Source organism: Volvox carteri, assembly GCF_000143455.1.
Source record: "Volvox carteri f. nagariensis unplaced genomic scaffold VOLCAscaffold_17, whole genome shotgun sequence".
Lineage (NCBI taxonomy): Eukaryota > Viridiplantae > Chlorophyta > Chlorophyceae > Chlamydomonadales > Volvocaceae > Volvox > Volvox carteri.
This window is the reverse complement of record NW_003307560.1, coordinates 963823-976668: the sequence shown is the minus strand read 5'-3', so window position 1 is coordinate 976668 and position 12846 is coordinate 963823. Positions and strand designations below refer to the sequence as shown.

At 57.9% G+C, this 12846-nt stretch overlaps 3 protein-coding genes across 3 annotated transcripts in view; 1 reads left to right on the top strand and 2 right to left on the bottom strand.

Moving 5' to 3' along the window:
- Positions 1-2528, top strand: part of VOLCADRAFT_90552 (uncharacterized protein) — a gene marked incomplete at both ends in the record, with an annotated part of 7110 nt that extends 4582 nt beyond the window's left edge. The window contains 2 exons of the mRNA XM_002950147.1: positions 37-752; positions 1194-2528. Of these exons, the coding sequence (XP_002950193.1) occupies positions 37-752; positions 1194-2528 (2051 nt within the window). The remainder of the gene's footprint in view (positions 1-36; positions 753-1193) is intronic.
- Positions 2529-3940: 1412 nt separating this feature from the next.
- On the bottom strand, positions 3941-7357 carry VOLCADRAFT_90551 (uncharacterized protein; the record flags this gene model as incomplete). The annotated part of the gene is made up of 5 exons (XM_002950032.1): positions 3941-4033; positions 4315-4369; positions 5581-5633; positions 6334-6531; positions 6992-7357. The coding sequence occupies 5 exons, from the start codon at positions 7355-7357 to the stop codon at positions 3941-3943; spliced, it is 765 nt and encodes a 254-aa protein (XP_002950078.1).
- Positions 7358-11140: 3783 nt separating this feature from the next.
- The window catches only part of VOLCADRAFT_90550 (uncharacterized protein), a gene marked incomplete at both ends in the record, with an annotated part of 8356 nt that continues 6650 nt past the window's right edge, over positions 11141-12846 (bottom strand). Inside the window, one exon of the mRNA XM_002950031.1 lies at positions 11141-11293. Within this exon, the coding sequence (XP_002950077.1) occupies positions 11141-11293 (153 nt within the window). The remainder of the gene's footprint in view (positions 11294-12846) is intronic.

The window sequence follows — 12846 nt, the reverse complement described above, 5'->3', positions numbered from 1 at the left end:
CGCCGAAGCCGCATGGCCCGGGCGGCGCTGCGGCAGGGATTGACGCCGACTGCGGCGGCAGCGGCGGTGCCGACCCGAGCAGTGCCGCTGGAAGAGTGGGGGTGCGCAGGTGGCGCAACGGCGACGCTGCAGGCCCTAGTGGCGGAGGTGGCGAGCGCGGCTCGACGGACCACTCTACTGGCGGTGCTGCCGCCACAGTGGCGGCGGCGGTGGCGGCGGCTGCGGCAGCCGCTGCTGCTGCCGCAGCGGAGGTGACGGCAGCGCGCGTCGCCACTGACGTACCGGCCGCGGCGGGCGTTACGGCGTCAACCGCCCCGGTGCCGAGTGGCGGCGTGCAGGAGTTGGAGAGAGTGCCCCCGGATGCCCCCCCGGAGGAGCGAGAAGGCCGTCCGGCGGTCCTCCACCGACACCAGGCGCGACCACAACCCCAAGCAACGCATTCAAACGGTGGCGGAAGAGGAGGCGGCGGCGGCGGGATGGTGGAGGAACAACCGGAGCAGTCCGGCGCGGCGGAGGCGCAGTCGCCACCGCCGCCGCCGCCGCAGCAGCAGCCGCCGAGCTCGCACCCCTATCACCCGCAGCCGCATCAGCACGCGCATCCCAACCACCACCACCACCACCAGCAGCAGATGCAGGCCTTTAAAATCCTCCAGGAGGCGCAGCAGGTCGTACAGGCCCAAATCAAGGCGGTGCTGTCGCCGCTAGTGTCCGGCGGCGGCGCCGTCGGCCCGCCGGCTCGGCCGCTGCTGCCTGTGAGTAAAGGGGGGAGTTGTGTGGGTGGGAAGGCGGCTGCGGGCTGCGGGCCGGCGCAGCAAAAGGACTATGAGTGGACGTAGGGCCCGAGTGGCGCGTAGGGCCTCTTGGATGCGCCACCCTGTTGCGGCGGAAACACACGTCTCCACATGTTTATCTCCCCCCCCCCCACACACACATAGTCAGTCACACATACAGACACACACACAGATATATCTACAGATACACACGGTCGGGACTTCACTGTCCTTACATGAATGATGCAACCCGTGTGCGCAGAGCTGGTTCGACTCCCACTTCGACTTGTGGAGCACTTCCAACCAAGTAGTTAATCATCATGTTTCCGTTGCGCACTAAAAAGTGAACTAATGGTATTTATTGCCCCGGTCAAACCCCGCTGCGCCGTGCTGCGCCGTGCTGCGCCGTGCTGTGCTGTGCAGGTAGGGCCCCTGCTGACCGCCAACCCCCTGCTGGCGGCAGCAACTCCGCTACTTTCCGCGAACCCGCTGCTGTCGGCGCTGGCTAGCGGGACCGCCGCGCAGCAGTTCACAGCTACAGCCGGACAAGGTTCAGCCGGCGGCGCCGCCCTCGGGGGGCCACTGTTCAGCACGTCCAGCGGCGGCGGCGGCGGCGGCATTGGCGGAGCCCCCGGCGGTAACCCCAGTCGCGGACTGAGTGCCGTACACCCGGGGGCCGCCGCCGCTGGGGGGGCTTTACCGGGACACGCCATCGGGGCTGTGCCGCTTGCGGCAGCTATGACCACACCGCGACGTGATGTGGTTGCGGTTGCCACGGCGGTGCCAGAGGCTGTGGGCAAGTTGGAACCGGTCAGCGGTAATACCGCCGCCGCCGCCGGTGTTGTGGGGACTGACGAGGCCCTCCTCCCTGACCCGGTGCTGCTCTCCTCCATCGCCCGAAACGTGTCTCTCAAGCTGGCGGAGGCGGACCTTCTGTTGGGTCGCACCAGCGCGGCGGACACGGAGCGAGTTCGCGGCTACCTGGCACTCATCTCCGAGTGTCTGCACCTGCTGCCCGTCATCCGGCGGCATTCGGGGCTTCAGGTGGTTGCGGCGGTGGCGCAGGGGCAGGGCCAGGCGGCGCAGGTGCCTCCGCCTCCGCCGACACTGCAAGGAGAGGCTTCTGGTGGGGTTGGCGGCGTGCTGGAGACCGTAGTGGAGCGGCGGCGCAAGGACCCGCAGCAGCAGCAACAACAACAACAGCAACAGGAGGAGGGGGAGGGGGAGGAGGTACAAGCGGAGCTGCCTCCTCCTCCCCCTCCCCTTCCAGGGCTTAGGGTGTTGCAGGTACCCGACCCCGGGGACGACAGCGTTGGGGGTCCCGGAGAGAGAGGGGAGGAGGCGCCGTCACCGCAGGGTAGCACCCAGCAGCAGCAGCAACCGTTGTTGTTGCTTCCCGTTTCAGAGCAGCCGACGCGGCTACAGCCCCTGGGTCACCACCTGGGGGTTGTTCCACCGGGGCCGACGGGTGGGGGACCCGGGGACGTGGCGGTACAGCTTCAAGGACAGCCAGAGCACCCGCTGTTGCTGCTCCAGCCGTACGGATCTGGGGTGGCTGCACAGTCGGGAACGGTGGACGAAGAAGACTCGCCACGCCCACCACTCCTGCCACCACAGCAGCAGCAGCGGCAGCAGCAGCAGCAGCAGCACAGCCTCTTGCAGGTCTCCCGCGAGCGCAGTGGCGGGGCGGCGCAGTTAGACGAGGAACAGCGGCAACAGCAGCAGCAGCTGCAAATTGTGGCGTCGCCATCCGGTTAGCCGCGGTCCTGGGTGGCTCGATCAGGCAGCAGCAGCACCGAGCAATCCACCCAATCCTCATACAAAGTCCTCAAAAGGGAATCGGCTGTCGTCACTGGCTGCTAGAACACTGGTGGCAGCAGCTCCTGCAGCATCAGATCTGTTGATCAGCGGCAGCGGGGGCCTCTTTGCACGGGCGGATGAGACACACAGACAGATAGTGGACATGAGAGTTTGAAGCTTGGGCATCGGCAAGAGCACGTGCGCGCTGAGTACCTTGCTTAATGGCCGAGCAACTTGTCGCGGTCGGGCATCACAAGAAGCTGGTTTGGGTTGGGATGGGTTGTGTTGTGCATAAGTGTTGCAGATTGGGTTGGGAGATCTGGTTCAAGTTGCGCCCCCAAGGTGGTGGAGGGAGAGGGAGAGTAGGGGGGTCGTGGCAATCTGCAACATGTCGCGGGGGCCCCTGCCTGACCGGACAGCTCTCCTACGGCAACCCTGGGGGGGGGGGGAAAGGACGTGCGAAGCGGAATTCATCAGAGGGCTTGTGTCTTTGTAGGGAGAGAGAGTGTGTCTTTGTGTAGCGAGTGGTTACAGTGGTGCGGGGGGCATCGGGGGGGTCACGGCCGTAGGGCTATCTATGTAGGGAATAAATACAGTGAAGAATGCGTTGTCAACGTGTTGGTGGGGGGAAATCATTACATCTAGAGTGGGGAAGGCCAGTGCGCACCCATTATATGTGCAAATTCATACCGTCAACGATGTATAGCATTACGTCGCATTACGGAAGGCCTCCACTCTCTGCGCGGGCCTGTAGGTACCAATGACCTCCCAAAGCGTGCGAATCAGTGTTCGTGGAGATTTCACTGTGCAGTGCATCCCATCAACATGTTGCTGTGTTTTCTTTCGGCTGTGATGTTGTTGATGGACTTGTTGCTTTTGAGCCGTTCCCATGGACGCGTGGTTGGTGCCGCCGCGGTGCTGCGGCTGTTGACGCATGTGACGCTCGTTCCATGAAAGTGTGTTGGCGATGTGTGTGTGTGGTGTGTGTGTGTGTGTGTGTGCCATGCATGCAACGCGACGTGATGCGTGCGAGGTTAGGCGCGGCGAGACTTGGCTGCTGTTGGCGCGCGAAAGTGCCCCGTGCGCAATATTGCCCCAAACACTAGGCGCGTCCTTGAAGCACCTGTGTGACTGTATGTATGTGCGCACATCACCCCTCTTGTCGCGTCAAATGGGGGCGCCTTCGTATCCGGGCGCTGCTGCCTTTCTGAAAAGGAAGTTTTATGCTGTGGCGGCTTTTTTCCTGCCTTTGACTGTATCCTTTGATTGCATCCTCGGCCGCACTGGCTTCGTACTGTGTGTCAGTATGGTGGAGTCAAATACTCTCGCTCGCTCTGACCTTTCTCCCCGATGCGAGGCTCTCGAACCCCTCAGGCGCGTCCACCTCTCCCCAGAGGTGCAGGCTCGCAGGGCTCATCTTGAACCGCCTTGAACCTGTGCTTTCGAGGTGGGCCCTTGGAGTCCTTGCAGCGTCAGGAAGGGACGAAGGAGGAGGGAGGAGGAGGAAGAGGAGGGGTGTCTACCAGCGGCGTGCGAATATGATCCTAGTTCGTTGGTCCAAAGTTTGAACGCTGGCAGTCCAGAACACCGTGACAACAAAACTGAAACGAGCACCAATGTTTTGACGTTGATGAAATTAATGAACGAATATGGATCTGTCCTCATCTCCTGTGCTTTCTATTTGACGGCCTTCGCGGTCCTCCTCCGCCTCCTTCGCTGCTCTGCACTGCGCTGCCGGACTCACGGAGAGTCCTCTGCAGTCAGAATCTCTGCGCACTGACCCTCCGTACGGGGGGGAGCTGTAGGTATGCGCGGGGCATGTCTGGGCGGTGGGAATGCCGTACTGGCTGTTTACTGTTTCATTTTTCGTCCTTTTTTGGGTGCTGCGGTGGTTTGTGTTTTATAGTGTTTGGTAAACCAAGCGGGGGACGGGAGGGGTGCCTTTGGATTTGGGGATTGGGGCTTTTTGGGGATTGGGGCTGTATTGGAGGTTAGGTTCCCGTTTCCGTGCGCCTGGGGCCTCTTGGGGACATCTTGGGTAGGCATTTCAATGTCCATTTCCCCTTAGAAGCTTCATCCACCCGTTGGTGGCAGTTACTGCAGTTGCAGGACCTTTGCCGCAACCGATTTCTCTTTTTTTGGAACACCCGGTCGCTCTGTCCGGGTGTATAGCCATATAGCTATTGAGGAGGGGCGATGTCTGGTCCGATGCAGTCCGATATCAGATCTGCAGATCTGGTCCGATATACATTGAGAGCCGTAACACGTGTCGCCGTCAGACACTGCCATCTGACTTATTATACTTTGCTTGCTGCTGAGTAACTAGCTCAGGGCGCTCACGCTACAGTCTTCTACGTAGCCGTCGGTGCGCCGTCAGAGCGCATAGGAGCATAGAGAAAAAACGTCGCGGCTGTCGGTGGTTGCGGCTTTTTCACATTACGAGGTAGGGCCGTGGTTGCACTGTCCCATCCCCATGGTGGTGGATGAGCCCCCGGAAGTGAAGTCGATTGCCTTGCAGTTGCATTTGTTTCACCTTCGTGTTCCCAAGAACGACGAAACGCCCGCTACGGACTGCGCAATACTCCTTCATTCAGACATGTCAACCTAGTACTGCAACGACCATGAAAAGCCACAAATGTCATGGCTCCGAAACCCCAAAAAGACGCGTTGACATAATTAAACTTGAAGTCCAACAGAAGGGAGTACCTTTGTGGTTTAACAGGTTAACCGCCGCATCCACAAGGTTCTACATCATATTCGCAAAACTTCGACAAAATGCTAAAGTTTATATAAGTGCCCTGCGACCCTATCTGACTTGAGCCGTGTACACCAAGCGATACACGGTCAAGCTTCGTGGCCACTTCACTGGCGTCATCATGTACGGCAACTCAGCCGGCGACCTCGCAGCAGCAGCAGCAGCTGCATGGAGGGGAGCTCCCGGGCGCCTTTGATGTCGAGTGCAGTTGCTGGTGCGCTCCCTCCTCCTCCTCATCTACACGAGGACACCTACACGCCGCCCTTGCTCTGTGCCTGCTGGTAGCCCTCCCTGAAGCGCTCCTTAAGCTGTGGAATCACGGACAACATGCACCACATGGCGGCAGGAGGTTTGGACCGCAACTAAAGCGCCTTAGCCTAGATAAGCTAACCTTAGGGATACCTCCTCAAGATTGCTGCTCTGGCGCGCCAGGAGGCAAGGGTCGTCAAACAGCCATCCCCATCCTACCCCATGCCACTACTATACATTGAGGATCATCTTCAGGGTCATCTCGCACACCTTTAGGCCCCTTAGCTCAGCTGGTTAGAGCGTGGTGCTAATATATAAACTATACTAGGCACGCCAAGGTCATCGGTTCGATCCCGATAGGGACCAACGCAATGATTAAAAACTGTGGTTTGGCGAACCCTTTTAATGAATGGAGGTTATGGCATAAGTCGGGAGACTTCGTTGGCTGATCTGTCTCTACGGATGTCGGGTGACTGGATGAGGCGGGGTCTAGGTAGCACAAAAAAACCACCGTCGGTTGTACGGTGGAATCAACTTTCAATATATGTCGTCCATGGCCTCCCGTCTTTGACGGAAACTCCCGCACTCGTGCGGAACTTGTAGCTTTTTAACGTGTCAGTGCCCCTCTCCCAATCCCACCCACAGGACCCAGGAGCTCGCGTCCTTCCCCGACCTGACACCGGCCCCTCTAAGCCCTCTTGACACCTAACATGCCCGCGGCCCCCCGCCACACCGCTACCGGGCATCACATCCCCTCACCAGCTCGTTCTCCTCCGCAATGCGGGCCTTCGCCGCCCGCAGCGTCTCCTCCAGGGACCCCTCGTCACCGCCCCCCGCGTTACCCCTCGGCCGCTCCCAGGTCGCAGTATCAGTCCCCCTCGGCAGCTCCCCCTCCTCACTCGGTGCCACCGCGCGGTCGTGAGCCTCGCGGTAACCCTCCTGGAACCTGTCCTTCAGCTGCAGTCAGTCGTACAATGCCGTACATAAGTGTTCACGGCATACGAACGTGCGTACCGCGCAGGTATATATGGGGCGCATTGCTTTAGGGACGGATTAATTATTGGACATGGCGCATCATTAGGAGCGGGCCGGACAGTCGCAGTGAGCCACAATCGCACCCGTCGTGGTCCCCGGTCCGTCACTAGCTGTGCAGATGTACTGGTGGCCTCCCCGCAGCAGCAGACAGCGTGTCCGGGTATCAGCCTTTCTAATTGCTCAGCATTTTAGCTCACGAGTACTCAATAGTCAGCTAATCTTATCTCTTTCCCTCCACAGGTCTCGATGCCTAAACACGTCTGAGCTTGTAGCTGCCAATGGGTTATGGGCAGTAGAAACAAGTGATAACGGTTGGTGGTTGACAGCGGTTAAAGGCGGTAGTTAGGAGTTGGCAACCGCCGCCACCTCCAGACCTCCTCACCTGCTGGGCCTCCTGCGAAATGCGCTCCTGCGTGCCCCGGATGACGTCACCCAGACCGCCGCCGCCGCCGCCGCTGTCGCCCCCGTGCCCACCCCCTCCCTCGCCCTGGAGGCGGACCTCCCCCTCCCCCTCCCCTTCCCGGCGACTAATATCCGGGGCAGTGGCGTTCAGACCCTCGGGCCCATACAGACTGTCACCACTACCGTCCGCAGCAGCGGCGACGGCGTTGTCCCCGCCGCCACCCGCCGCCGCTGCATGCGACTCCAATTCGCCCCGCTCGCTTGGAGCCTCCCTGGCCGCATGTTCGTGCTCTTCGCGCTGCTCCTGGCGGATTTTTGTGGTGTTCATGGTGCCACATTCGTGCATTTTGGGGGCATGTCTGTATGTCTGTATGTTTGTATTGGGAGTTGAAAAAGAAAGCGCTGTGAACGAATGAACGGAAGAAATGAACGTGAACGCTGCTCCCAGAGGGAGAGGGAACGCAGGTGTGACATATCGGTGTCCACGGCAGGAGATAACCGATGCTGTGACCAACACGGAATGGGAGGGTTGGGGAGCCTCGATGCTACTACGACTGTTTTCCTTCTTGGAGTGCAATATTTGGAGCGGAAGACCGCAAGAAGCCATGGGGGGAAAGGAGCCTGTTGACTGGTTGCTTAGTAGGCCTCTCCCCGAAGGAGCGGTGATAACGGCACTAAGGGAGCGTTTGATGAGCGGCTGGGACCATGCGCGTCTGACTGTTTTGCCAAACGAGTACCCATCCGATGGGAAGCAACCGGGAGTGCAAATGGCGAAGTATAAGCGCTGGATGGGGCTGCGCTTTTCGGGAGCCGCAGCCGTCATGTGGCCAACACATGCTAAGGTTTTCATTCCTCGTAAGCTACGTTTATGTTGCAAGGCTTTGGAGGCAAACAGAGCACGAAGGGGCAAGGGAGCACGAGGGAGCAGCGGATATGCCGCTGTTGTGGCACCAATAGCCAAGTCGAGGATGACAACACGTGTTATTCATTTTCGCGGAGAAAAAGGATTCAATCATCAACACAGCATGTTGGAGCCAGGATGTTTGGAATGTATGTGGGCTCACCGCAACTCAGTTGTGCCCTTTGGGCGCTAGTTTTCTCTTCTCCTGGTAGTGCGGTATTCCTTTTTGTATTCCTTTTTGGCGTTCAGGTCTCTTGCGCTTGGGCCTTGGGCTCGTATGGTTAGTCCTACAAGTATGGCCCAACCATGACGTAACGCACACGCATGGATATCTATGTGGCGGAAAAAGCGCATGGACAAGACTAGCCATCGCCATCGTCTAAGGCGCACTTAATTATGCAGGGAAGTAGCGCAGGTCCTAAGCAGTTTAAAACTGAACGATTGCGAGCGCGTCTTTTTGGTGGAATTGGCGGGCTTCCTGGTGGTGTCAGGTCCGTTCCGAGCGCTGCTTGTCGCGCTCCATTTGATACAGGATTTCGTCCCGCTCCAAGCGGTCTTAGCAATAAAGGTCGTAATGCTTGCTAAGAACGACCCCCGGGTCAAAAAGCTTCCAGCAGCGGTGATACATATGTCTTGCTTGCACTGTCGCATCAAAGCCCCTGGCCACGGCGCCCAGGCCACCGCGGCGAAATAGGGTAGGATTTCGAGTTCGAGAGGCACACGGCCATTAGATGTGGTACGCGCTGTTGAGTGCACTGTTGAGTGACATGCGCCGCACACATGAGTATGGCATTTTCTTTTGTCCTTTTGAAGTCCTTGCGCAGCGCCCCCCTCTTCGTTTATCTGTTTCATTTTAACGGACCCGCCACCTACCTTACGGTGCTGCAAGCCCTCAGCCTCCGTCTTGAGATAATCTGCCACCTCTCCCAGGACGCCCGCTGCAGCGTTTAAAATATTCGACATGGCCGTTCTCTACTCTTCTTTACTTCCTCCCTACTGTACTTGCAATGTTGGCGCTCTCCAGGTTTTATTAACGTGTAAAGAAGATGCAGTTTTGATTGCCAATGTGGTTTCTTGACCCTACAACCGCCCCGGTGCTTTTGTGCGCCGGAAAACGAAGTCGGTGTCGGGAAACGTCCAAGGTCTCGTAAGTTCGTACGTATTACGATATGGATAGCCAGCGCCTCGCTTGGCGCGCATAACGGCGCCAGAGCTCTGCGCACAGGCGCACAGGCTGGGCTATATGCAAGACAGTGACTTGGCCATCGCGCCCGCAGATGGTTGTTGTATCGTTGTCGCGAGGGCGAGGTCGGCGTTGTCCCCAGCCACGGAGCGAAGGGACGCACCGATGTCACCGAGCCACCGTCGGTCGGCACCGGTCGGCAATATACAGAGCTACCGGAGAGGCCACCGAGCTATGGATTGATCAGGTTGGCGGTTGGTGATCACTGCGGTTCCTGTGCACAGTCGTGATGAGTAAAGAAGGCGGCGGTTCGCGTTGCAGCTGCATACAGAATCAGATAGGATGCAAAAACGCCTAAAGGGAACGGCCGGAACAGCAAAAGTGTGAATGTCCGATTGTGATAGTCAACATCAAATGTATCTCTTTGACCCAGTGGTCGGTTTTCAGCTCCAAGCAATTGTCAACGGTTGACAGAACCGATTTCAACAGGCACGGAATGCTGTCATCATCATCACGGCATTTCAACGCACTAATCGACATACATCAGGTACGTAGTTGTCAGTCCTTCCTTGGCCTGCTGGGCCCACCTGTTCCAGCATGTGCTAGCAGCCGCTATCGTACAGTATGCCATATACCACCACAACATGTAAATGCATTAAAGCGTGAAATTGTCCGGGGGGGCTGTCTGAGAGCGAGACTTTTCAACCCCCACCTCCTACCTACCACCAATTGGGGTGGAGTGAGGTGACCTCCTCGCTCACGCGATCATGACAAGATTGGGTGTCGGCTTCAAGGAAGCCGGAAAAAGGGCGGGGCCCCTCTGCATCCGTACAGGCCGGTAGCAAGGGTGGCAAGTGTGACAATTGATGGGTCATGTCAACATGGTGGGAGGTAGTGTTTGTGTAACGAATGGTGTCTTGAAGCACCAGCGGCTACAGGAAATCGACATCCGGGTGCATGCCACATCGACATCCGGGTGCATGCCGCATGGACAGTACGGCAGACCGCAAACGGAGCCGTTGCTTAACATATGAAGTTCGGTGCTGTCTGTGATGTTTAGGTCTTGAAGCACCAGCGGCTACAGGAAAGCACCCCACTGCCGCATGGCTTTGTAATAATTAAACAGATAAGTAAGAGCGGCAGAGTGCAACTCTTCGGAGGCCCCGTGCATTGGCCAAAGTAAATGTACAAACAAGCAGCTTGTTTATTTCATAGAGAAATGAAAGCAAATTATGTTGGCCTGCTGGTGGCAAGTCGGATTGCCCATGCCGGCAAATGGTAACACAAGCTGGGTGTTCGAGTTATCATACGCCGTCATCTCAGAATTCCATTGTGAGATACGCGGCAGCTTTCGGGATGAAATTTAGCGCGAGAGGCGTTGATGTGACTTTTGAGGTCGGTGAATGGAGGCAGCTAAACTTGTTTGTGCTCATACGGTCTTTCTTAGCTACATGCGAGATACCTTGCAATAGAGAATGCTGTATAGTACCGATAACGCGTTTCAGCCGGGTGAAATATTATGTTTGGTCCGTTACACACTCAAGGCCTGGGAGTTCGAGTTATCATACGCCGTCATCTAAGAATTCAAATATGAGATACGCGGTACCTTTTGAGATGAAATTTAGCGCGAGAGGCGTTGTTGTGACTTTGGCCTCGGTCAATTGAGGCAGCCAAACTTGTTTGCGCTCTTACAATTTTTGTTGGCTACATGCGAGATACCTTGCAATAGAGAATGCTGTATAGTACCTATAACGCGTTTCAGCCAGGCGAGATATTATGTTTGGTCCGTTACAGACACACACACACACACACACACACACGGACATGGGCAATCCTACAGGTCGGGGCCCCCCTGGGCGCTTCGCGCTGGGGCCCCGCCCAAAAACCACTGGGGGGTGCCTCGAAGTGCGGAGCAGCTGCGTGATGAGGAAGATCATGTACAGGTGAATGACCTGCTGCATGTATTAATGAACCAATATCAGTCCATTACGTTGTGTATATGTATGTAGCTGTTGCTAACGAAGGTGTCTCTGTGCCTGGAAAACTTAGCTGGACACCACGTGTGCGAGGCGGCGCATCACATGATGCATGGTGATGGATTGAGCACCCTCCCACGGCCGTAGTGGGGTGGGGTGGGAGGAGGGACGTGAGGTACAGGCGGCTGGTGGTGGCGGTGGCGGTGGCGGTGTGGGGCCGTCCTGGGGCCCAGCGGGAACCCTGGAGGGCGCAAGACGGTCCCCGGCCCCAGACGGGGAGGAGGAGAAATGTAGTAGCTGTCGTACAGTACGGCACACACCATCAATACACCCGTATGTGGTAGAGTGAGAGGCCTTTGGGGCGAGCACCTACCACAACGTACATGCAGCCACACCTTGCAGAAATGTGGTGGTGTGTTCCTTGGCAGCCAGCGGCACCAGAGGGGCCCGGGCGCCCCCCGGTTGGTTGTAGCTGCAACGGAAGCTACGACCTCCGCTCAAAGCTATTGGACTGCGTGGGCTTCATTCCGCAGCAGGGTATCGCCATAAGCCCCGACTGCTCCTACTGGCCAGGTAGGGTACGACGACTCCGAAGCGGAGAACCCGAATCTCCGCTTCGACAGGTAGTTGGAGCTTCCCTCTTGGTACACCGGCGTCCAGCAGCCACCTTCTGATTGGGTTTCCCCCCCCCAGGCACCCCAGGATCCCCAACAGCGCTACAACGGGGGCTGCAAGTAAACCGTCAAATGAATATCGAGAGGGGGAGAGAGACACGCTATCTATCTCTAGGCAGGCACTGTACGGCGTTGGGCCCATCGTGGTGATGATGATGATGGTGGTGGCGCCGCTACCCATCATAGTTGACATAGCCCGCTTACAGAGGGTCATGGATTCGATCATCAACAGAGCATGTTTGGAGGCCATGAAATGGCGAGTCAGTCCATCTGGCGAGGATGTTGGAACGTATGCGGGCTCAGGGCGGCCACTCAGGGCGCTAGTTTTCTCCATTCTCCTGGTAGTGCGGTATTCCTTTTTGTATTCCTTTTTGGTGTTCAGATCTCCTGCCCTTGGGCCTTCAGCTCGTAGGGTTAGTTCTACAAGTAAGGGGTCTCGCACCCCAACCATCTGTAACGCACGCGGGGCCGCAGGGTGCAGCAGCGGCGGCGGCGGCGGCGGCGGCGGTGGCGATGGCGGCAGCAGCGGCGGCGGCGGCGGCGGCGGCGGCGGCGGCGGTGGCGGCGGCGGCTTTCTCCAGCACCAGCACGTCGATAGGTGGCTAACGGCATCACCAAATAATGGCATTAGAGGACCGGGAGAAGCGGAAACGAAACCGGCAACTGGTAACTGCCAAACCGCCCACTGCCAACCGTCCGTGAACCTCCTATAGCCACTGATGGCCGTACAGACGTGTGAACACATCACACACATACTTCACAAACCCAAAGCCGTTGTCCACCCGAACAGACTCTAGTAAGTGTCCTAATTTACTCCATCCGGCCCCCTCTCATAAATAGACATACATACACATGGAAGGCATTGCGCCCCTAGTTGATGGAGGGTGGTGACCTGGGATAAAGTTAACCCGCGAGCCGACCAGGAATGAAGTTGGGCCGCTGTCGACCCGGCAGATTCCGTTGGATGCTGGTGGTGGGTGCGGAACCTGAGCGATCCACTGAGAAGTTGACTAGGGTGACTGGATGAGGGTGCCCCGAAATACCGGGGAAGGCAGGGTTTCGCAGGGTAGCTGCCACGGGCGAAGATACACCCCCCTTTCA